General features: G+C 43.6%; 2 protein-coding genes and 1 long non-coding RNA gene across 8 annotated transcripts in view; 2 read left to right on the top strand and 1 right to left on the bottom strand.

The window, feature by feature from the left end:
• The window catches only part of nedd4l (NEDD4 like E3 ubiquitin protein ligase), a 46,142-nt gene extending 42,820 nt beyond the window's left edge, over nt 1–3,322 (top strand). For all 6 annotated transcript variants that reach the window (XM_063011432.1, XM_063011431.1, XM_063011433.1 and 3 more), the window contains one exon: nt 307–3,322. In XM_063011432.1, the coding sequence (XP_062867502.1) occupies nt 307–409 (103 nt within the window). In that variant the 3' untranslated portion in view covers nt 410–3,322. The remainder of the gene's footprint in view (nt 1–306) is intronic.
• Nucleotides 3,323–6,068: 2,746 nt separating this feature from the next.
• On the top strand, nt 6,069–8,487 carry LOC134330353 (uncharacterized). Its single transcript, XR_010014999.1, has 2 exons — nt 6,069–6,369; nt 6,988–8,487. It is a non-coding gene; the product is annotated as an uncharacterized LOC134330353 (long non-coding RNA).
• Nucleotides 8,488–9,730: 1,243 nt separating this feature from the next.
• alpk2 (alpha-kinase 2) lies at nt 9,731–22,681 on the bottom strand. The gene is made up of 13 exons (XM_063012072.1): nt 22,605–22,681; nt 21,736–21,926; nt 20,119–20,754; nt 18,651–19,243; nt 16,234–17,455; nt 15,004–15,151; nt 13,784–13,914; nt 13,653–13,691; nt 13,262–13,560; nt 12,824–12,912; nt 12,165–12,382; nt 11,879–11,927; nt 9,731–10,995 (listed from the first exon to the last, which is right to left on the bottom strand). The coding sequence occupies exons 1-13, from the start codon at nt 22,679–22,681 to the stop codon at nt 10,797–10,799; spliced, it is 3,891 nt and encodes a 1,296-aa protein (XP_062868142.1). The 3' UTR covers nt 9,731–10,796.
• Nucleotides 22,682–23,050: the final 369 nt, after the last annotated feature.

The raw sequence follows: 23,050 nt of genomic DNA, 5'->3' as shown, positions 1-23,050 counted from the left end.
GGGCCCCACATAAATCCCCTTCCAGTGTTGGGCCCCTCATGAGCAGCCTTGACTCCGTTTTACTGATCCTTACTGGCTCCTGATGGAGAATCCAGAATGTTTGTGTGGGCCCTGGTCACTCCAGTAATCAGAAGTTTGCTTGTTCATGCCCCACCAATACCAGTGCTGGGCCTTTGAGCATAGCACTTAACTTAATGGATGCCTAGAGTTAGATCATAGCATGCCAGTGGGTGTGTTTTTGGGGCTGGGATTAGTACTGAAGGTGCAGACGTATTGAACCCCCTGACCCCTGGTTTCCGTTCCCAGTTTTAACAGGTTGGACCTCCCGGCGTACGAGTCCTTCGAGGATCTGAGGGAGAAGCTGCTCATGGCTGTGGAGAACGCGCAGGGCTTCGAGGGCGTCGACTAAACCCCCTCCGACCGGCACGATAAAGACTTTCACACATTAAAGTGTGCGGTGTTTGAAGCTGAGCGCCGGAGCACTTGGACGGTCCCGGTGCGAGTGTGTGGACCCGACCGGTTCTGTCCCGGAGACTGAATAAAGACTTACAGTAACAGACCGGCGCTGAGGAGTCCCGTCGTCCTCGGTGTCTCCGATCGTCTCTTCTGTCTGGTGCTTCTACGCCCCCCTCCTAAATCTTCCTGCTCGTTCTGTCTTTCTCTCTTTCCGGTCGTTCTGTTCGCTTCCGAGTGCAGGAACGACTTTAATCCGTCGTATCAGGTCACACCGGGTCACCTTAGATAACGGACTCGAACACACGCGGGATTTTTACACCCAATAAAAACAGCTGGACGTTATTATGAACCTTTTAGATTTTGATTACAGTCACGCAATGTGTTTGTTTCTCCATTTATATAAACATTAAGCTAAAACACACGTCTTTAAACTCAGTCCTTATGAACACATGGACACTAGATGGACAAAAGTATTGGGACACCCGGCGTTTTCTGTTCCAGCACGACTGCAAATCCTGTTCAGTACAAACGGGATTAATCTGTCGTGTCTGATTGTTATCATTAATTTTTCCAGTACAGTTTGTTTGTGCTTGATAGTTCTCGTGTGTTCATATTTATATGGACGGAGTTTAAAGACACGTTTGTAAATGTGAAGAGGAGATTTGCACTGGACGTCGATTAAATCCACTAACGGGAAATTTAAGATTCTGCCTTCTGGGACTGTGATATGATTTAAAAAATGTTAAATGTCACCACACACACACACACACACACACACACACACACACACACACACACACACACACACACACACACTGCAGCACTGCTCGTCTTATATTCTTATATTCCCTCTTTTCTTTACATTGACATGTTCAGCATTTAGCGGACGCTTTTTATCCGAAGCGACTTAAAGTACTGTGACTGTACACAGTCTGAGCGACTAAGGGCCCAACAGCAGCAACCTGGCAGTGGTGGGGCTTAAACCAGCAACATTCAACAGTCTTTATTTCTACTTCTTGTATTAATTCATTCGTCTGGATTTTCCCCACTGTATATCCTCATTTAATCATAGCTGATTCCCAATTGTGAATCCGCTGCTGCTTGAGCAACCCCCCAATCTGATTAAACATGCGCCCGATCTGCCGCCACTTATAATCACCTGCCAGCGTTAGGTTCCCACACGAGAGCCGTACTGCGTATCTCTACACAGGGCCCCGAACCAGTGCCGGAGATCCGGAAGAGATGTTGTCTGACCTTCCCTTAGTTCAAACACAGCCGGGTGTGTCTGTGCGGACGCCTGGCCAGGTCGGCAGCTCTGCTGAGATTCAAACTTCTGCACTCATTTCTCCCCCAACCTTTTATTCCTGGAAGCTTTTCTCATTTTCTCTTTAGTTATTTGTGTTATTATTTCTTCCTGTTGCTTCAACGTCACGATTCTGTTTTATTATCTCCATGTTCTTCCGCTCGCTGCTGATTTTATCATTTCAATGGTTTACAGATCTGCAGAATTGAATCTGTGAGCCGGCATCGATCTGATCCGGTTTTATACCAGTATGATTAGTAATTTTAGCTGGCATGAACGTGGACGCTGTGTTTTTATATAATTACGTAGTAATTACTAACAGACGCTGAACCAGGGTGTAAAAAAGCTCGTTTTCTTTTATCCTGTGATCAGAATTCTCATTATTATGCTGTAAATGTGTTTATTATTATAGTTTTTATTTTGGAAGGGTTTGGGGAGTTAAGAAGCGTTTATTTCAGATGAATTCACTGTACGTATTCAAACGTTGTAAGTATTACGAGCGTGGATGAAGATGTGAACGTTCAGACGTCCCTGTGCTCCTTTTCTCGGCTCTTTTTTTATCCGTTTGATGTTTCCGATCTTTCACAGCAGCTCTGAAGCCGTAAGAACTTTATCAGACGCTCAGGAGCCGAACGTGAACGTGATTCGAACCCGAGCGATGGAGCCGTTCACCCCTCCGACACTTTCTGACTCGTTTCTTTTTTCTTCCTGCTGTGATCATATTTATTTGGAGCAGAAATGCTGAGGTAGGAAGGAAAGCAGTGTTGGTGGTGCGCAGCTCCATCGACCCAGATCCAATCCGGTACAGGAGTTTGTGTGTGTGTGCGCACTATGAACATGAGCTGCGTTCCGATCCGAAAGCATGAGCTCTGATTTAGAGCTGCTTCTCTTTAAACGGGCAGGAATTCCCACAGATACACTCCAAAATCTTGCGGAAAGGCTTATACAGTCAAGCCTGGCTTGCACTTGCTGTTCCAATTCATCCCAAAGTCATTTTAAAGGGTGAGTTTAGGGTGAGACCACTAAACTGGTCAAATCATATCTTAACTGACCTGAGGACGGGAATAGAAACGGGTCTTCCCTAAACTGTTGATTGATTTATTATTAAAACTCTTAGTGATGCATCTGAACCATCCCTAAAACTTCTGGTCACATAGTGTAGGTGGAATCTAGGGAATCAGGTTCATGCAGGCCAGTAGGTGGATTTGCAGCTCTGCGTAGCTCTGTAGTGTGAACACTGTAAAATGCAGTCCGGCCCTGCACCCAGGGTTCCAGATATAGGCTTCAGTCCCACCGTGACCCTGACCTGAATGAAGCACTGAGTGAATGAACGTCCTACCGCTCGGACTAGATGAAGATCAGGACTAAACGCTTCATTTCTGCTCTCCTGCTCTCTCTGTGCCACTCAGTGCAGAACAACCGCTGTCCAATCTTTTTCTGATCTCACTGTTATTATTTCTTTTCTTCTCTCTTTTATAAGAATGTCGTTGTTTTTTATTATTCATGGAAAATGTTGCACTTGAGATTCTTTATTATCGATCGACATTAAACTGATCAGTGAAACCCGCCTCCCGTGTCAGTCACTTCAGTTAGCAACAACACTTCTGTGCTCGACAGGTCCTGTGGTGTTCCGGTCCTCCTCCACCCGCCCACAGCGCTCATCCCAAAGTGCTTCTGGTTCATACGGGGTTGGGAGTTTTTTCTGTTTTATTTCTGCATTTTCTTTTCTTAGTCATAGCCAATTTGTTTTCCTCTGCTGGAGACCCTTATGGCGTACAGAGGAGGGTATATTCTCCTGACTCCCTCTTATTTGCCCGTACTTCAGTGGATCACGCGCTGATCTCCACGTTCCTCCACTTCTGTACAGGCGCCTCGGCCTACTAACCAGGGTCCTAACACTGCCTCGAAGACCCCAAACCTTTATATTTTAAGTCCCGTCTCTTCCCACCCAGCAGACTAGTGGCCGATTTTGTCTGCTGCACCATCTGCACTGCTAATCGTGCCCGCTAGGGGGCGCCCAGCCGACTTGTAGCAGGCAGAGGGAGATCAGAATCACAGTGCTAGTGTGGTCTGGGTGCCAGAATTATTCATTGTGCATCCTATTAATGACTTGATGCAGATCATGTGTGTGCCAGAGCCCTGCGATTGATCCTGCATCCTGAACCTGGACCCACTGTGACCCTGACCAGGATAAAATATTGTGTTTACTTTTTATTTGGTTTAGAAAATAAATGTTTTCTCTACATGTTTGAAGACCTTCACAAAGGCTGAGACCTCAGTATGTTTCACATCCTACAAAAACTATATGACCAAAAGTATGTGGACGCCTGAATATAAGCTTGTTAGAGGCCTACATCCCAATCCACACTGATATAGAGCTGCTTCTCTTTCTAAAACCTTTCTACAAGATTTAAGAGTGTGTCTGTGGGAATTCCTGCCCCGTCAATCTAAAAGAAACATAAATCCTGGCTTGCACTTGCTGTTCCAATTCATCCCAAAGCCCTTTATAATGATGCAGAAAGTTCTATAGCCACATCAGCACTGCTTTATATCTAACAGACTCACTTTTGTTGAGCTGTCCACTTACTTTTGGCCATGTAGTGCACACAGAGCGAATCGTCTGGATGGAGGTTTGAAGTTTGTTGTGTTCAGGTCGAGTTCTGCTTGTTTGGACTGTTTGGCCGTGACCAGGTCAGAGGTCACGCAAACATGACTAAATCTGCAGCTTTTTGAAAGAGCAGCAACATTTTGGAGGCACTAAGTGTGTGTGTGTGTTTGTGTGTGAGACAGTCAAAAGTATTGGGACACCCTTTTACATGTGTAAATTCATGTGTTTCTGCCACAACAGTTGCTCACAACTGTATTAAATCAATCATATAAAGGAAATGATATGCTTCCACCTTTGCAGCAACAGTTTAGGGAAGGCCAAGCTCTATTTAGTGCCCTGCACAGAGCCCTGACCTCAGCCCCACTCAACAGCTCTGGGATGAACCGAAACATTGACTGATCAATCAGCACCCAGCCATACGAATTCAAATGCTGTCAACATTTGATTGAACAGGCACAAATTCCCATACACACACACACACACACACACACACACAGTCTTGTGAGAAGCTTCTCAGAACTGTATTTTTATTTAAGGTGATTTCCACCGAATTGTTTCTAACCCGAAGCTCGGCGTGTTTTCGTTTCAGACGACTCACCCCTCAGTGGCGAGGTGAAGGAAACCGGGTTCGTTCACACACGCGCTCGGCCGGTTATCAGTTCCAAGGTCGAGCAAATAAGAGCGACGTTTTATCAGACTCTCGCTCTGCACCTACAAACATTTCCAGCGCCAGAATCTCTTGAACCCTCCAGATCAAAACCAGACGCTGAATTCAGAGAAAATAAAATGGGCCGAATCGAAAGCTGGCGCGACCGGCGCACCGACACACTTCTGTGAAATTCGGGAGCTGAATTTGTATCACCGAGACGTAGAATCAGATCAAGCAGCTACAAACACGTCCGATCCCGAGTTATAAATAATGGACAGCAGGACGAGGACCTGCTGATCTGAAACCTGCTCTCAGATCAGCACTGACCACAGTCAAGCGCCGCAGCTCTTTACAGAGCAAAATTAGGTCTTTTAGTAAAAAAAATGCTAAATTATATGGAAAAATAGAGTAAAAGATTATAATAAATGGCATCCACAGATGAGGAGGATAAAATCAAAACCGGGATTTATTAGACACACTTTTAGACTGTTATAGCTGCAAACCAGGGGCAGATTAATATTATTGTTATTATTTACATTTTCGGCATTTTCATAGGTGGCACGGTGGCTCGGTGGGTAGCACAGTAGCCTCACAGCAAGAAGATCCTGAATTCAGTTCCCAGATGGAGCGGTCCGGGTGCGTGTTTCATCTGGGTGCTCCAGTTTCCTTCCACAGTCCAAAGACGTGTGTGTGATGGACTCTCGACCTGCCCGTGGTGTTTCCAGAGACCCTTAATAGGATAATACGGTCGTAAACAGACAATGAATGAATAATCAAGCAACTGAGGGTTTAGGGCATCACTCAGGGGGCTAGAACCTACAATGTTATGATTAATAGACTGTCCTGTGTCAAATTAATGCCAACTGTTTTGGAACAGGATGTCTGATAAGCTGGTGGTGAGGCGTCCATGTACTTTTGATCTAGTGTTGGTTGTTTGTAAGTTTGGACTTACACTTGGACGCTGCCGAATGTTGGTCGTTGGTCAGTGAATCCCAAAAGGCTGAAGGTGAGGCGAGGCGTGGGTGGCGGGGGGTTGAGAGGGGGCGAGGAGGCGGCGGGGGGTTGGTTTGGGTGAGTGACCTGTGCTCCGTGTTCTCTCCTGATCAATAGCGCTGGCCGCTTATCTCCTGCTTCCACTTACTGTTTGACTAAAAGCCACATAAAGAGGAGCAGAACGGAGCAGAGCAGCCTGAACCGAGTTCCAAACTTCAGAACCGACCGAGACCGGCCGCCGCCACCAGACGCCTCAAGTTCATCCCCAAATCTGGTGGAATTTTTCACTGGTGGGGCGTTGCTCTGGTTTTCGGATGCAGTGGAGACCAGTGAGTGTGAGAGCAGCTTAAGTGGACCGAGGTGAGTTCACATTTAATAAATCTTGATCTCTAGATCCAGTCGTTGCTATTTTTTAACTGAATTGGCACAAATTCCCATACACAGATGTACTTCAAAGTCTTGTTCGTGTCCAAATACTTTTGACAATGTAGTATGGTCCTTTTATGGCATTTTTAATGTAAACATCCTGGTTGTGAAGGACTCTTGTTGACTGTTGAAGCCTATTGTGTGTGTGTGTGTGTGTTTGTGTTTCCTCTGGTCCTGCAGTTCTGGAGTGTGACAATGGTGTTTGTGTCGTCTCTGGTCAAACGCCATTATCACACTAAATAACTTCAGACTGACCCACAGATCCACGTCCACTCACCCACTCACATCTCAGTGGAGGACACATGCTTTATCGTGTGTGTGTGTGTGTGTGTGTGTGCAGTAACATTTGTGTTATTTATTTATTAAATTGGTTCTATTTCAGTCTCATTTGTTCATTTTGTCACTTTTGTATAATAATGGGAGTTCTGTGTGTGTGTGTGTGTTTTAATCTGATGTTTATAAATGAACGCATGAATTAAAGCACTTTGAAGTGAATCAGTGTTTATTGTGTCGTTACTGATCTACAAGTCAACACTCATCCCTCTCCTACAGAGCACAGGAGGTGAAGGTACTGGACTAGTGGTCAGAAGGTCACTGGTTCAACTCCCACATCTGCCACGTAACTAACTGCTGGCATCATATGCAGATACAGTTCATTCACTCATTCATTGTCTGTTTTACCACCACTTTATTCTGGTCAGGGTTGAGGTGGGTCTGGTTCACTCCACAAAGAAAGGACCCGGACAGCTAATCGAACCCAAGACCTTCTTGCTGTGAAGTGATAGCGCTACCCACCATGCCACCCAATCAGTCACAGCTGTAGGTCTGGGAACTAACCTGCACTCACTAACATCTCCTTATATTTCATTTAAAACGTGTATTAATAATAATTAATACAATATTTAATTAATAACAAAAATAATGAATACAGTTGCAAAAGTTTTGGACACCCTGTAAAAATCCACCAATGTTTTGTTTATTTTCTGAGTAAAACTAAGTGAACACGTCTGCACTGAACAAACATCAGCAGATTGCTGATTAATGCACAAATATTGTTTATTTATTTACCTTAATTTAATGTAACTGACAAAATGCAATACAATAAGATGTGTGAAGGTGCTATATTAAATATTAAACAATATTAAACTCAACAAATAAATAATAAAAATATTTGCATTAAAATATTAAAACTGCCATATTTAGGAAAAACAACATAATTTCATTCAAAAGGAACTTGACCATGTTTACCAGGGGTGTGTAAACTTTTGCATAAGTATGTCACTGACACAGATAAAGGCCAAAATAACGTCGTATGGTCCAATAATTATTATTCGGTATTAATACAAATCCTCTGGTTTCACCAAAAAGAAGCAATAAATCAGATGAAAATCGAAGCAGCGTTTTCCGATGAAGATTTGAAACAGGTTTGAACTCTTACCCCATTCACACCAGTGTGCACTGCAACCCGACTCCAGTTCAGCACTGGAATAACTGCACTGCAACCCGATCTACCCCAAACAGAGCAGGAACTCTTTAAAGAACCCTCAGCTCAGCACAGCTCGGCACCCTCGACTCTTCAATCCATAAAAATAATCATTAAAGTGAAAGTTCTACACAAATACAGTCAGTTCAGCTGAAACTGTGGCACATGGTGACGCCACACAAGTCAAACTGGTCACATCAGAAAATAGGAGCTGGGTTTGATTCTCACCTTACTGTCTTCAGGAGTTTTGCATGTTCTCATGAAGTGCAGCGTGTAGACTTGCTCATATACAGTATATCACCCTGTGTTTGGTATTTATTGGTATAACACCATATGTGTTTGGTATTTTTTGTGATGGGTATTTGCCCTGCAGCAGGTGTTTCAGGGTGGCACCTGACCCACTGTGACCCTGATTTTTGATTATTATTATTATAATTAATATATATTTTTCCAATCTCAGTCAGCTGTATGTAGAAGTGCCTGGTTGTTGAGTGTTGGTATGTGATTTGAAGATTTGGAGAATTTATTACTATAGAAATAACATTAAATAAATTAATTTCTAATATTAATTCTGCCTAATGAGGTCTCTGACGGGTTTATTGAGTCTCTACAACTGTGCACCTTTTTATGAGCCAAATCTCCTCATTTTCTCATATAAAGTTAAATAAAGGTAACATTTCCAGAGAAAAAAAATATATTTTTCTAAAATTATTAATAGAATAAAGAAAATAAAAGCTAACGCGATAGGTAGTGTTACCATAGCAACCTAAAGCAAAGTAAATATTAGCGTTAGCGTGTTGTGCTAACAGATCAAACTTTTGATTTACTTTAGAATAATATTTTGATTCAAAAACAAACTTTTGCTTGGAAATAATTCTGATCGTGTAAATAATGATCTTTATTAACTTAAAAGTCTCCATAAGCGCTCTGAGCTCTGTTTTGGTTCTTGTTTGCTAGCTTAACCGATTAGCTGGCTAACTGTGATTAAAAGCTGGTCGATTTCACTCAGCGATTCCTTAAAGTTCAACTTTTTGGCTTATTTAACATTTTTTAAACTTTTATAATCGTGAATATATGAAAAGGTGGTGCAAAAGTGAAGCTAAATTGAATAAAAGTGAATAAGTTGAAATTCACTATACGAACAAAAGTATTGGGACACCCCTTCTAATGACTGAATTTATGTGTTTCAGCCACAACACTTTCTAACAGGTGTAATATATCAATAATATAAAGCAAACAGTTTAGGGAAGGCCCTTTATGTTCCAGCATGGTGGTCAAGCTCAGTAATATAAAGACATGAAGAAAAGCTCCAGTGTCCTGCACAGAGCCCTGAGCTCAGCCCCACTCAACAGCTCTGGGACGAACCGGAACATCAACTGATTAATCAGTGCCCTGCCGTTCAAATGCTGCCATCTTTTGACTAAAATGGTCACAAATTCCCATACACGGACACACTTTAAAGTCTTGAGGTAAAGAAGAGAGTGCGGAGGGTGGAGTGGGTGAAAGGGAAAGTCTACATGACAGTAGTAAGACCTGCTAGGTTGTTTGGCCTAAAGATGGGAAAGAAAGCCGGAGGTGGCAGAGATAAAGATGCTGAGATTTTCGTAGGTTGTAAAGAGAAAGGATGAGGTTGGATGTTTTGGGAGGTAACAGAAGCAGCCGAAATAAGTATTTAAGTCTAAACAACTAAATTTCTGTTCTAAATAAATAAAAACATGAAAATACTGTCCATAAAAGTCTGACATCCACTAGGAGGTAGTAAATGTAGTATCATGCACACATGAATAAAATCTGTACACATTTTAATGCTACGTCTGGTTTATTGTTCATTTCTGTGCTTAAATATTTGAATGTATTTTAATAAAATCCCAAAAAAATCCCAGCAGAAGTTTCATGTACAAGAACTGTTTAAAATACACACAAACAGAATCTTTCTCCTCTACCAGACATGAAAAGCGTCCATAAATAAATAGCCGGTTTTCCAAAGGCAAATAAATTATGAGCTTTACGAGTGGAAGATCGATATCACGTTTCAAAAGGTCAGCCGTCTCATGGTGAATTTCGGAAACCTGGCCGAGGTTCACATTCTCTCTGAGGCAGGGGGGCACGGTCGGTCATGAGGAAACGCTTCATCGCCTTGCACAATCCTGCATCACACAGACTACCTGTCTCTGCCACGCTCATGAAAAGGTAAGCAACATCGGGGAATAAAATACAGTACAAAAATACATAAATCAAATCACAGGAAATTAAAATTATGTACATCATTATATGACAAATCTACACTAAACTGATTCTGTGGTACAAACGTCAGGTAAAAAGTTCTGTTTCGTTTATGCACGTTTAAATATTTCACAAAGTTAAGAATGACATTAAATGAAAAGCTGAGACAGAACTAAAATTCACACTTTACCCAATTTTCTTGTTCAACATGGGTGCCTGACCTCACAACAGGGACAAATTCCCATGGGCACATTCCAAAATCTCAAATAAAGCTTTCCTAAAAGAGTAAAGGAGTGGTGATTCCACCATATTATTGCCTGTGGTTTTGAAATGGGGTGTATGATAAGCTCAGTGTGAGGTGTCCGGATACTTTTGGTACCTCATCAATCAATGTGGCTCTAAAGATGATATATTTCCACCACAGAGGAACGGCACGTTATAGATTTCTGAACTGCGGTGGGTTTTACACAGATCACGTTTCCTAAAAAGCTCAAGTGTGGATCCAAAACAAATAAAAACACAGTACGTAAGAAATGTAATGTTAAGAACTGAACTCAAAACGAAAGTCCAGAAGGTCACAGTCACGTGTTTAACTCCCCCGGTGCAACTTCACAGCATTTACCCATAATGCCCTGCGTTCAGGGCTGGCGTCCAATCAGGATTTGCCCTTCAGTGTGGGGCCAAAGGGCTTCTTCTTGGCGCCGGGTTGCGGTTTGGGTTTGGGGGGTGCAGTTCGTCTGGGTTTGGGCTGGAGCGAGGTGAGGCCGAGCATCTCGCAGAAACGGTTACACTGATGAAGAGCTTTAAACTGATCGATGAACGAGGTGGAGCAGTTTCCTTTAAATCCCTTATAACTGCACACACACACACACACACACACACACACAACAGAAAGACTTATCACTACATGTCAGAATCAGCACTGTCAAATATTAATCATCAACCGTTCATTTATCGGCCCTTTATTAAACAAACGTACTCTTTTATTTAAACGTTTGGCCAAATGATCTGCACCAAAATATTTCCTTTTATTTTTGTGTTAATATTTAGGCAGTTTTCCCTATAAAATAAACTAAATACATAATTGTGATGTACAAAACCATGATTGAACATGATTTCATGATCTTAGAACTTCATGCACCAGTTAACCATTAACAGACTTTAGGAATCACTGGATAAATAAAGAATCGTCGTTAGGTGTGCAATTTCTTAGCCTATCATGACACCCGACCAGCCAGTATCACCGCTGAGATTCAAACCCAGATCCCCAGATCTCAGAAGTAGTAGGCTAGCATACTTTACCGCTGTGCCTCAGAAGTGGCTTTATTTTATATAAATAATACAAGGGTTGAGGTGGGTCCAGCTTCCCCTGGAATCACTAGGCGCAGTGCAGTAACTCACCCCATAAAGGTCACCGATCAATCATGGAGCCTTGACCAACCTCCCATTAGAAAAACAATCATGTCTGTATGGAGATGCCTGCCTGGCTGATAGCACCACTGAGGATTCTAACCCTGGATCCCAGCAGTAGTGAGGTAGCAAAATTTACTGCTGTGCCACCCAAAAGATATAATAATACTATTATTGTTATTACTATTATATCATTATAATTATCACTGTTATTATTGTTGTTATTATTATTATATTATAATACTGTTAATAATAATAATAATAATACAATTAAAAATAATAACTTAATAATAATATAATTTATTTACATAATTATTGCAGTCTCACCCTTTTTTGCAGGTGGCGATTCCAACATCAGTCAGCTTCATCCCGACACCTGAACAGAAATAAACAACAGTTTTAGCACATCACAGCATTTATTCTGTAAAGAAATTATTTTAAAACGACTGTTCGACTTTATGGCAACAGTTTGGGGAAGACCCTGTACTGTTCCAGTATGACTGTGCTCCTGTGCTCAGTAGGGTGTGTAGGAACTTTTTGTGAGGCTGTTATAGCTGCAAAACGTATCCTAACGTCCGTCTGATGTCCAACAGACTCGCATTAGCGCTCTCACCCTGCATGTCAGTCACCAGCAGGTTCCCGTCTGTTTGGCTGTAAACCCAGTGCTGGAACGCGCAGCACTTCTGTCCCGCCTCCGAGTCCTTCCTCATCAGATTGATCTCCTTCCCGTCCCTCACCGAGTACTTCACGAAATCTCCCATCAGCTCCTCCTCCAGCGTGGCGTACGGGATGGCGTTGGACGGTCGGTGCACCAGAAAGATGGGGATGATCCTGGAGATACACACAGCGGCCGTACTGGGTATAATGCTCATAAACACTTACATTATATGGGCAAAAGTATTGGGACACCCATTTCTGATTATTTGGGGATATTTGGAACACACCAATTCTATCAGACGTCTATTAGGGCAGGCCTTTTTATTCCTGTATGATTACACAAACCAGCTCAATAAAGACGTGGTTTGGTTTAAGAAGTTTGGGGTTTAAGGGTTTAATTATTGTAATAATAATAATGAAATAAACTTGTGCATGAACGCCCCCCTGTGAAGGCTTTATGTTACATCTTGTAAATCACAGTGGAACCAGATTGTACAGAGGGAGTAAAGGTTGTCACTGCCTTTAAAAAAGATGGCAGTGGTGCTGCCATATTAATGCATGTGGTTTTAGTGTCCAGATACTTTTGGCTCAGTGTGTGTTCAGTGTCGTACTCACTCGGGAACTTCTCCGAAGGAATCGGCAGATTTGGCCACGCTGGTGTAGGCTTTGATGTACTCTCTGGCCGTGTTCTGTACATAACACTCCTGGAATGGGGACAGGGGGTAAAAGTGATATTAATGTCCACATTTTTATGAAATCAAATGTAAAGGGGCCTCGCTTAAGGGCCCAACACTGAGCCTCGAATTTCATCCCAATTTAGTCACATCCAATTTCCTGATTGTATTTCCTCCATTTCCGCCACGTGTGCAGTACCGACCACTTTTCCCCTGCACCTGCGGGATCATATGGAGATCCGTATTGCGCACAGAGAGTCACACACAGATCTCCAGTTTCCCCCATTTATGTGCATTGCCTCGATCAGCCAGCAGAGGGCGTAACTCCCCTGCAATTTCCCCCCTCCCCAGAACAAGCAGAACATCGCCGGGTTCGTACCTCCACAGCCAGGTTGTAGTTCTTCTGGACGAGCTCATCATTATCTTTAGCACCGTAACTGATGGAGTTGTGCACTTTGAGGACACAGGAGGACCCAGGCGTGAATGAGGGGGTCGCTCCGGAGCTCACGGTGGTCCTGAAGGCCTTACGGTGCATCCCTTCTCCGAAGTGATCTTTCTCCGTCACGATGCTGGTGTGCTGCCGCTCGCCGAAGTACTGATCGGTCAGTATGTCGTCCTTAAAGAGGAGAGGGGCGTAACTGATGTCCTCCTCCTCACCGTCCAGCTGCCTGCACTCGGCTACGAGACACAGAGGGAACGGGAAACATCTCAGAGAGAAACTACAGTCAGTGATCCAGAACGAGGGGGGGAAACGTGTAACGAGGGCTCACCTGGGGCGTCGTGGTCAGGGATAACGAGCTCCATCAACACTGAGAGGAAAAGAGAAGAGGAGAAGAGGTTCAGATCAACACCAGACGTTAGTTATAGATGGTTTAAACATGACGAGCTCCTGGTCTCTCACCTTCAGATGTGAGATGATAGTCCGGGGTGGAGACCGAGCCGTGGGAGCCGGTCAGGGTGCAGCGGTACAAACCCAAATCCTTACTGCTCGCCTTCACCACCAAAAATGATCCCCGTCCATCGTCCCCCATCCTGAACAGACAGAGAACAGTTAGTAAATGTATATAATGTGTGCTGGACTGAATGAAAACCAGTTACCTTAATAATAATAATAATAATACAATTAATTATTAAAAAATACAATAATAATATAAAAAATAACAACGATTATAACAGTAATAATAATTCTAATAATAATAATAAATAGAATAGAATAGAATAATAATTAAGTTATTAAAAAAATATATATAATAATAATAATAATAATTATATATACTGTATATATATATATATACTGTATATATATATATATATTATAATAAAATAATAATAATATTATCATTAATAATAGTAACACTAATAATTATTGTAATAATAATAATAATTTAAAAATTAATACAAATACAAAATATTAAAAAATAATAATGCTAATGAAAATAATAGTAATAATAACACTAATGATAATTCTTTAATAACACAATAATAACATAATAATAACAGTGATCATAACAGTAATAATAATAATAGAAAAATAAATAATAATAATAATATTAATATTAGTAATAGTAATAATAAAAACCACAATAATAATAAAAAATTATAATTTAATAATACAATAACAACATAATTATAACAGTGACTATAAAAGGAATAATAATAATAATAATAATAATAATAATAATAATAATAATAATAATAATAATAATTCAATAATATAATTATAATATAATAATAAGTGAAAATAACTAATAATAACAATAAAAGTAATAAAAATAATTAGAAGAAAATACATTATAATAATAATAATAATATAATTAATACTACTAATAATAATAATCATAATAATAACATAAATAAATCATAATAAAAAACATTAAAAAATATATAATTTAATAATACATAAATCATATAATATAAAAGTAATAATGTAATAATAATAATAATAATAATAATAATAATAATAATAAATAATAGTCATAATAACATAAATAACAAACAATGTAATTATACTGTACAATAATAATAGAACAGTGATTATAACAGTAATAATAATAATAATAATAATAATAATAATAATAATATTTTAGATTGGTGCATTTTTTATTAATAATATAAACTTACTTTTTCTTCTCCTCAGACAGAACTGTTCCCTCTTTCGTCCATGTGATGGTGGATTCAGTCGTGATGGAACTGAATCTGCACCACAGTAAAATATTCTGAGGATCATCGACTACTGGAGCTGCTTCAATCTCTGTCAACACACGAGGAACTACACACACACACACACACACACAGTGAAGTTTATAAATATATAAATACACGGTTTAATGGTGCTGTTGTGGAAAAACTTTATATGGGATGAACTGGAACACTGACTGTGAGCCAGGCCTTCTTGTTTGACATCAGCGCCTGACCTCACAGATGCTGTTCTAACTGAGCAAGCACAAACTCCTACAGACACACTCCGAAATCAGGAAGAGTCACGCGCTGATCTCCACGTTCCTCCACTTCTGTACAGGCGCCTCGGGATACTTACCAGGGTCCTTACACAGCCTCGAAGACCACGCCCACTTTTTTAGTCACGTCTTTTCCCACACAGCAGACTAGTGGATGATTTTCAAACCTGCATTTATATTCAAACTTGTTGTTTTGTCTGGCCACATTTTGCCGCCACCTCAATATTCACAACACGGCCAAAAGTTTTCGGACACCTGATCATGAGCCTGTTGGACGTCCCATTTCAAAAACCTCTATGTGATCTTTTTTTAAAGCTAGAACAACAGCCACTCTTCCAAGAAGCTTCTCACAAGACTTTGAAGCATGTCTGTGGGGATTTGTGCCCACTCAGTAGTATAAAAGTTTATCAGTTGATGTTCCGATTCATCCCAGAGCTGCTCTGTGGGGCTGAGGTCAGCTTACTTTGTGACAAATCATGCTGTAAGAGGAAAGGACCTTCCCTAAACTGTTGTGGCAAAGTTGGAGGCATATCATAACCTTATATAATTAATTTATTACACCTGTTATAAACTATTGTGTCTGAAACACATTCATTTAATAATTAGAAGGGGCGTCCCAATAATTTTGTCCATATAGAGTGTTTACATTGACATTTTTGGCATTTAGCAGACACCTAGGGTTACAGTGACAGTATACAGTCTGAGCAATTGAGGGTTAAGGGCCTTGCTCAAGGGCCCAACAGCAGCAACCTGGCAGTGGTGGGGCTAGAACCAGCGACCTTCGGATTACTAGTCCAGTACCTTAACCATTAGACTACAACTTGCCACAAAGTGCCGCAGGTTCCCCAGATCTGTTCCAGAACGTAAACATTAATAAGTGAAATATATCAGGTACCTTCTTTAGGTGGTTGGACCTTCTGCTTCACCACTTCGTCCTCTTTTCTCTGCCGGAATATCGCCGGGAGCTGGGGTCTCGCCCTCACCGGGACGGTTCCGACCCGCTCACCAGCGACGCGTCTACGTTTTACGATGTCATCGTCCTGGACGCCGGGTGCACACGTGCCTGTGGGTTCCTGGTTGCGCATGGTTTTTACTTCCTTGGCTGGTTCCGGTTTGGATGACGCCGTTTCCTCGTGCTGTTTTGCGCTCACGTTCGGGGTCGGAACCGGAAACGGAGCCGGAGCCACATCGGTGTCGGATTTGGCCTTTATGTTTTTGGGCCGTGCTCCGTTTTCCACCTGCAGGAGCGGTTCTGCCTCCTTCGGTTTGGCCGCTCCGTGCTTCTTTTTCTTCTTGGGATGAGATTTGGGCGCCACTTTTTCTGTGATGATGATGGTCTCGATTAGAGTCACCGCTCCCTCTTTGGAGCCTCCGGAATTGGACGGGGGCGGTTCCGGTTTGGCATTTTCCTGCTTCTTGTTTTGGCTCTGACTTGCTTTGTCCTTGTTTTTGGACGACTTTGTGCTCCTGTGAGGCATCTCGACGTCGCTGCGTCTCCGCTGGTCATTCGTGTCCCTCCTGAAGCCCAGGACGTCGTTCAGGTCCAAAGTGATGCACGCCACGCGGTTCTCCTCACAGATCACGAGCCGACCACCCGCCGGAGAGGTCGGCCCGCGGATTTCCGAGCTGGCGTCGCCGGGTTGCGTTTTTGTTCTCGGGTCCTGACAGGAAGTCTCGTGCGAGTGCGAGACCTGATCAGAAGTTCTCGAGGAGAAAGTAAGAAACGACGTGTCCAAGAACTCGCCGATATCACCGACCCCGGTCAGGGACGGATTTAAGGACGTCCTGGATTCATGGTGCTCCTCTTTCAATCGGAGGAATGACTGTCCCAGCGTGACGGGCGCAAGCAGCATAATAGAGTCCGAGTCTCCTGGGGGTCGCTCTATCCAAGGCACGTTCGCATCCGAATTCTCAGAGAATAAACACTGCTCGACGAGTAAAGCCTGACGACAGTCCGAGTCAACGCGGGTCAGGTGATCCGAATCCGATTCATGCCTGTTGAGTCGGGGAGGGGGTGCAGGCGCAGGCGAAGAGTAACCCGAGAAGCTCAAGGCGCCGCCATTCCTTCCACCGCCCTCCTCCAAGTCTCCTTCGACCTCCCAGGGTGCACCGCTATCCTGCGTGAGAACGAGTACCAATTAAAAAGGTCGGCAAAAAGGAAACGACCGCGAAGACCTCGGGATTAAAACGAACCCGTAAACCAAGTGCTACCGACGCGCACCGGTCGTCATCCCGGTTCAGCCCACGCCAGCGTTTTTCCCTCAGTCCTTGTGTGTTCTGTCCTGTCTACCTCACAGCTGATGAGCCCCGGCTGAGGTTCATGGCTATTATGGGGACCCGAGGCGCTACGCAAAACTCCAGAGCCAATAGCAGCTTTCTGCTCCGCGCCCGACTCCGCCGGGGTCGTGTTTCAATTTTCAGCTGTGCTTTATCACTCACTTAAGTCCAACACCCCCCTATTTTACCCCCCTCGGCCACCTCTGCCCTCTTCTCCTGTCGTTTATGGTGGACGGGAGGGGGTCGTCTTATCACCCACGGCCTACATAATTAGATTTGGTTTCTGTTTTTCTGTTTTGAAGCCGGCAGACTCGCTCATGGCTGCCTTTATTTATTATTTATCCTAATGAGTGCCGGTCACACCCACCTTTCACTTTATTTATCTATTTATTCATTCACTGTCTGTTTTACCTCAGAATTATCATGGTCAGGGTCGCAGTGGGTCTGATTCATTGACCAAAAGGTAGGAAACACCCCGTACAGGTTGCCAGTCCATCACAGTACACACACACACTTAGGGCAATTTCTAGTAGCTCCAGAACTTGTAGGAGGAAACCGAAGCACCCGTAAGAAAACCCACCACACTCAGGGAGAACATGCAATCTCCACACAGAAAGGCTCGAACCCAGGCCCTTCCTGCTGTGAGGCGACCAGGCCGCCCCCTTGATGAGTGTCATTACAAATCAGTCAAATGCGCTCGTGAAGGCTCTGGCATCTGGTACCAACCAACAGAAGATCTACGAGCCGCGGCTCGAATGGCGAATGATTAGAATCCTTTTGATAAGACGAATGTGTCACAACAAAGGGATTCGAACACCTCTGTGCCGGTCAGAGTGCCCGTGCAACTCCTGTCCACCATCTAGAGCTTTCATAACAATACAACTGGTTTCATACATCAAGGCCTGGATGATTTATTGAGGGAAGGAGGGAACCAGCATTTACGGTTGGGAAGGTGTGGGAGGGGGGCAAAGACTTTTTCACAGGGTGATCTCGGTGTACTTAAACATCTTCATTATTATAATATAGCCAACTTACCTCGCTGTGCACATCTGCAGGACGTCCTGATGTGCCGTGGTTCCCTGACATTGCTGTGGCCTCCTGCGTCCCTTCCACCCCTTCATTCTGTTCCGAAGTGTCCTCAGGTGAATTTTGGGTCCTTGATGTACGTATCTCGTCCACCTGCTGGAGCTCAGGTCCATCAGAAAGACCTGCTACCTTCCCGCCCTGAGATTCGTCCAGCGCTTGTCCTACTGGGGCCGTGATCTTCTCCTCCGGAGCATCCCTGGACGTGATATCGTCTTTAGAGGCAGAATCTTCCGGAAGGACACTGACAGACTGGATCCAGTCTGATAACGCGCTGGCCCAGCTATCTGAAGAGGACCACCTCTCTATAGGCGGCAGCTCTAAGTGACCACTCGTAGTCCCCCGCTTCTCAAAAGATCCTGAGGGTTTTGTGTTATCTGAAGCGGCTGCGGGGGGGCCGGAGACTGGACAGTATCCGCACTCATCTAAAATAGCGTCTGCGACCACCTCGCACGATAGAAACGCACAAGCGTCGACCCACAATTCATGAGACGTTTCATCTGTGTAGGTCAGTCGCGTCTCCTCTGAAGACTCCGCATCAGGTCCTGGAAGACAAATTTAACAGTTACGAATTATTTTCTTTATTTCTGTGTCACTAAAAAGGTGAAGAAAGTCCTGTGTGCCTGTCAGTCCCAGTAAAAGAGGCGTGGCCTTAGTCTATTCCTGCCATTCTCAGTAAAAAAGGTGTGGCCTCTGTCCATTATTGTCAGTCTGAGTAAAAGAGGCGTGGCCTCTGTCCATTATTGTCAGTCTGAGTAAAAGAGGCGTGGCCTTAGTCCATTATTGTCAGTCCCAGTAAAAGAGGCGTGGCCTTTGTCTATTACTGACAGTCCCAGTAAAAGAGGCGTGGCCTTTGTCTATTACTAACAGTCCCAGTAAAAGAGGCGTGGCCTTAGTCCATTATTGTCAGTCCCAGTAAAAAAGGCGTGGCCTTAGTCTATTACTGACAGTCCCAGTAAAAAAGGCGTGGCCTTAGTCTATTACTGACAGTCCCAGTAAAAGAGGCGTGGCCTTAGTCGATAATTATCAGTCTCAGTAAAAGAGGCGTGGCCTCTGTGCCTGTTAGTTCTAGTAAAAAAGGCGTGGCCTTTGTCTATTACTGAAAGTCCCAGTAAAAGAGGCGTGGCCTTAGTCCATTATTGTCAGTCCCAGTAAAAGAGGCGTGGCCTCTGTCTATTACTGACAGTCCCAGTAAAAGAGGCGTGGCCTTAGTCCATTATTCCATTATTGTCAGTTCCAGTAAAAGAGGCGTGGCCTCTGTATCTGTCAGTTCCAGTAAAAGAGGCGTGGCCTTAGTCCATTATTGTCAGTCTCAGTAAAAGAGGCGTGGTTTCTGTATTTTACTGTCAGTCCCAGAGCCAGTAAAACCATCACGTCAGTGTAAACAGAAGAAGGTGTGAGAGAGCGCTGATGATCTCACCTCCATGACTAACTGGTGCTGGAGGGACGCTGGACGTTAGCGAGTGTGTGACGGTCAGGTTATTTTCAGTCCCGTTGTCCCTCGTGACGTCCGCGACGGGATCTTCTAACACACAAGATCCTGATTCCACGTCTGCTTCTGCGATTCCGGAGAGATCCCGTGGCGTCTCGGTGGCGTCATTCGGGACGCCAGCTGACTCGCCTGCTGGATCAAACACCTCGCGATGGACGGCGTCATCTAAAATGTTCTCCAGAGGTTCTGAGTCACCATGGTGGATGTTCTCCTCTGAAATTCCTCCGAGTTTAGAGGGAGCATGATGCACAGGGACGGCGTCCACTAACATTCCACCGGACTCGGGGTCAGAATGATGCACCAGGACGGCGTTTCTGGAACTTTTAGCGGCTGAGTGACCGACGGTTCTGCTCTTTTCCGAGGCAGGACAACCGGCAGAAGAAACATAACAGACTGGGACAGTGTCCACCAAAACACTGTGTATTTCTGGGCCATACAGAGGGACAGCGTCTCCTAAAGTGGAACCAACTACAGAACCAGTACTGTCCCCAAAGGTACCCAATACAGAACCAGTACTGTCCCCAAAGGTACCCAATACAGAACCAGTACTGTCCCCAAAGGTACCTAATACAGAACCAGTACTGTCCCCAATAGAACCTAATACAGAACCAGTACTGTCCCCAATGATACCCAATACAGAGCCAGTACTGTCCCCAGTGGAACCTAATACAGAACCAGTACTGCCCCCAATAGAACCTAATACAGAACCAGTACTGTCCCCAATGATACCCAATACAGAACCAGTACTGTCCCCAATGGTTCCTAATACAGAACCAGTACTGTCCCCAATGGTACCTAATACAGAACCAGTACTGTCCCCAATGATACCCAATAAAGAGCCAGTACTGTGCCCAGTGTAAACTGAGTCAGTATGATGGACTGGAACGCCGTTCCCTGGAATGTCACTTATTTCTGAGTCAGCGCAGGAGATGGGAATGGTGTCGAAGTCCGGCGGATAAACAGGGACCAAGTCTGCACGATGGACAACGCTAATGTTCCTCAAATCGCAGCTTCTAGAGGACGTTTCACTGATAAAAACGTCCCTACCTGGAGACGTGATCTGTCCCACACTGTCCCTAATTTTAGAGTCAGCTTCCTCTGTTATGATGTTATTCCCAGTCTCACCAGCAATACCAGTTATTCCTGGGTGCTGGACGGCGTCACGTATGAAGTCGTGTGTGATTGTGTCAGTGCTATAAACAGTCCTTCTAATCCGGTCGGTCTCTGATTTAGCGTCCGGTATGCCGTCCATTGTATTGGAAACTCGCTCGAGATCATGTGACTGATCCCGGTTTGGGGTTTGGGCGCCGTGTTTGGGACGGCGCTCTGGGACGTGCATTTCCCGCCTGCCGGAAAAAGGATTGACTTCGGGATCAAAGCCGGTATCGTGATGCTGATGTATGATCGTCCTCGATCCAGCTGGTTTGTTTTCGGATACAAACGGACCCTCAGGAATACACGTAGTCCTGTTTCCATCACCACACTGAGATGCCACAGCGCCAATGTTGGCGTTTGTACTATTAAGGTCAGATCTTGCCATCATACTGTGACCAGCAGCTCCAGCCTCGATATTAGACGTATCAAAGGGGTCAACATTTCCAAAACTGGAATTGGTGGTTTCTTCCATGCTGGGTGTGTTCTCTTGAACAAGGGTCTGGATGGAAGCACAGAAGATGTTCTCGGAGACGTCTGAGGCTAAATCGACTCGATCTGAGCTCGTTTCTTCTTGTTCAGACCTAAAGAGAACAAGAGCACAAGAGAAAGCAGGAATAAGGAGGAAAATAAAGAAAAACACCAATTAGATAAAAATATAAACCCTGAAGAGCAGAGCAAGTAAATCCAGGAGCTCTAGATTAGATAAGTGACCCTCAGATAAACCCTACAAGAGGTTTACAGCCCATTTCTTTATTTATCTGTGAAACTGTAAAAATATCCGCCCAATCAAGACTTTGATGATGAAGCTATTTTGGAACGGGACAGGGGTACAAACCCCCGTCCTTTCATCGCTTGCACCAACAGGGCTAAAAAAGAGCAACCAGGGGAAAAAGCCAGTCCAAACTCCTCACGGACAGGACAGTGACCGGAGGTGTGGACTGAACCCAGGTCCCCACATCACATATTACAAGGCTGAGGGCACGTCTAACCCCAATTTTCAGATATGCCCCAAAATTGCTCCCCCAATATACTAAAGTAAAAATGATAAATAAATATCCACTCTTTAGCTCTGCGTAATCTTAGGATCCGTCAGTGTTCCCATCAGTTGATATGGCAGAAATGTTTTAGATCCCCCCTTCCCGATAATTTAGTCCCCCCAATGTTCAGTGTATGACTTCGGCCTTGATATAATAAGAAAATAAAGCACCAGCAGATATCTGAGGGTGGAAATAAAGCACTCATAACAGTGTGTTTATTACCCAGCAGCCCTGATCGTCCATTTTCCATCTGTGAAGAGATATTCATAACCAAAGCTTCCATCTGAGGAACCGTTCATGCTTACTTTCTAAACTCCACCTGCAGGAGGATTCAGGAGAGAATTAAAACGCCACACTGACACACAAAACACGTGTAAGTCTGTTCCTCTGTAACAAAAGTGTAAATATTACAGATAATGTGTTTATTACAGCATGTTTATTATAATTGTTTAGTCTTTGTTTACTACGAAGCCAGTTTAGTGGTTTTCAACCTGTAAACTGCCGCCCCCTAGTGGGTGGTTGTAGCACTGCAGGATGTGGTGGTTTCACTGCAGTAATGCAATTTAAATAATTATTTTTTATACAGTAAAAACATTTAAAAGTTTAAAATATATAATATAAAGTCTCCTTATAATACAAACGTAAAATAAAAATACATATAAAAAACA

This window comes from Trichomycterus rosablanca, chromosome 16, assembly GCF_030014385.1.
Source record: "Trichomycterus rosablanca isolate fTriRos1 chromosome 16, fTriRos1.hap1, whole genome shotgun sequence".
Classification (NCBI taxonomy): domain Eukaryota; kingdom Metazoa; phylum Chordata; class Actinopteri; order Siluriformes; family Trichomycteridae; genus Trichomycterus; species Trichomycterus rosablanca.
The sequence above is the reverse complement of the archived record's forward strand: the minus strand, read 5'-3'. Positions and strand labels throughout refer to the sequence as shown.

Coding starts and splice junctions, on each gene's coding strand:
- alpk2 (XM_063012072.1), bottom strand. CDS start 22,681: ATGAACGGTTCCTCAGATGGAAGCTTTGGTTATGAATATCTCTTCACA. Junction 12,383..12,823: donor TCCTTCGGAGAAGTTCCCGA/GTGAGTACGACA, acceptor GTGTATCTCCAG/GATCATCCCCATCTTTCTGG. Junction 11,928..12,164: donor GCTGGTGACTGACATGCAGG/GTGAGAGCGCTA, acceptor ATTTCTGTTCAG/GTGTCGGGATGAAGCTGACT.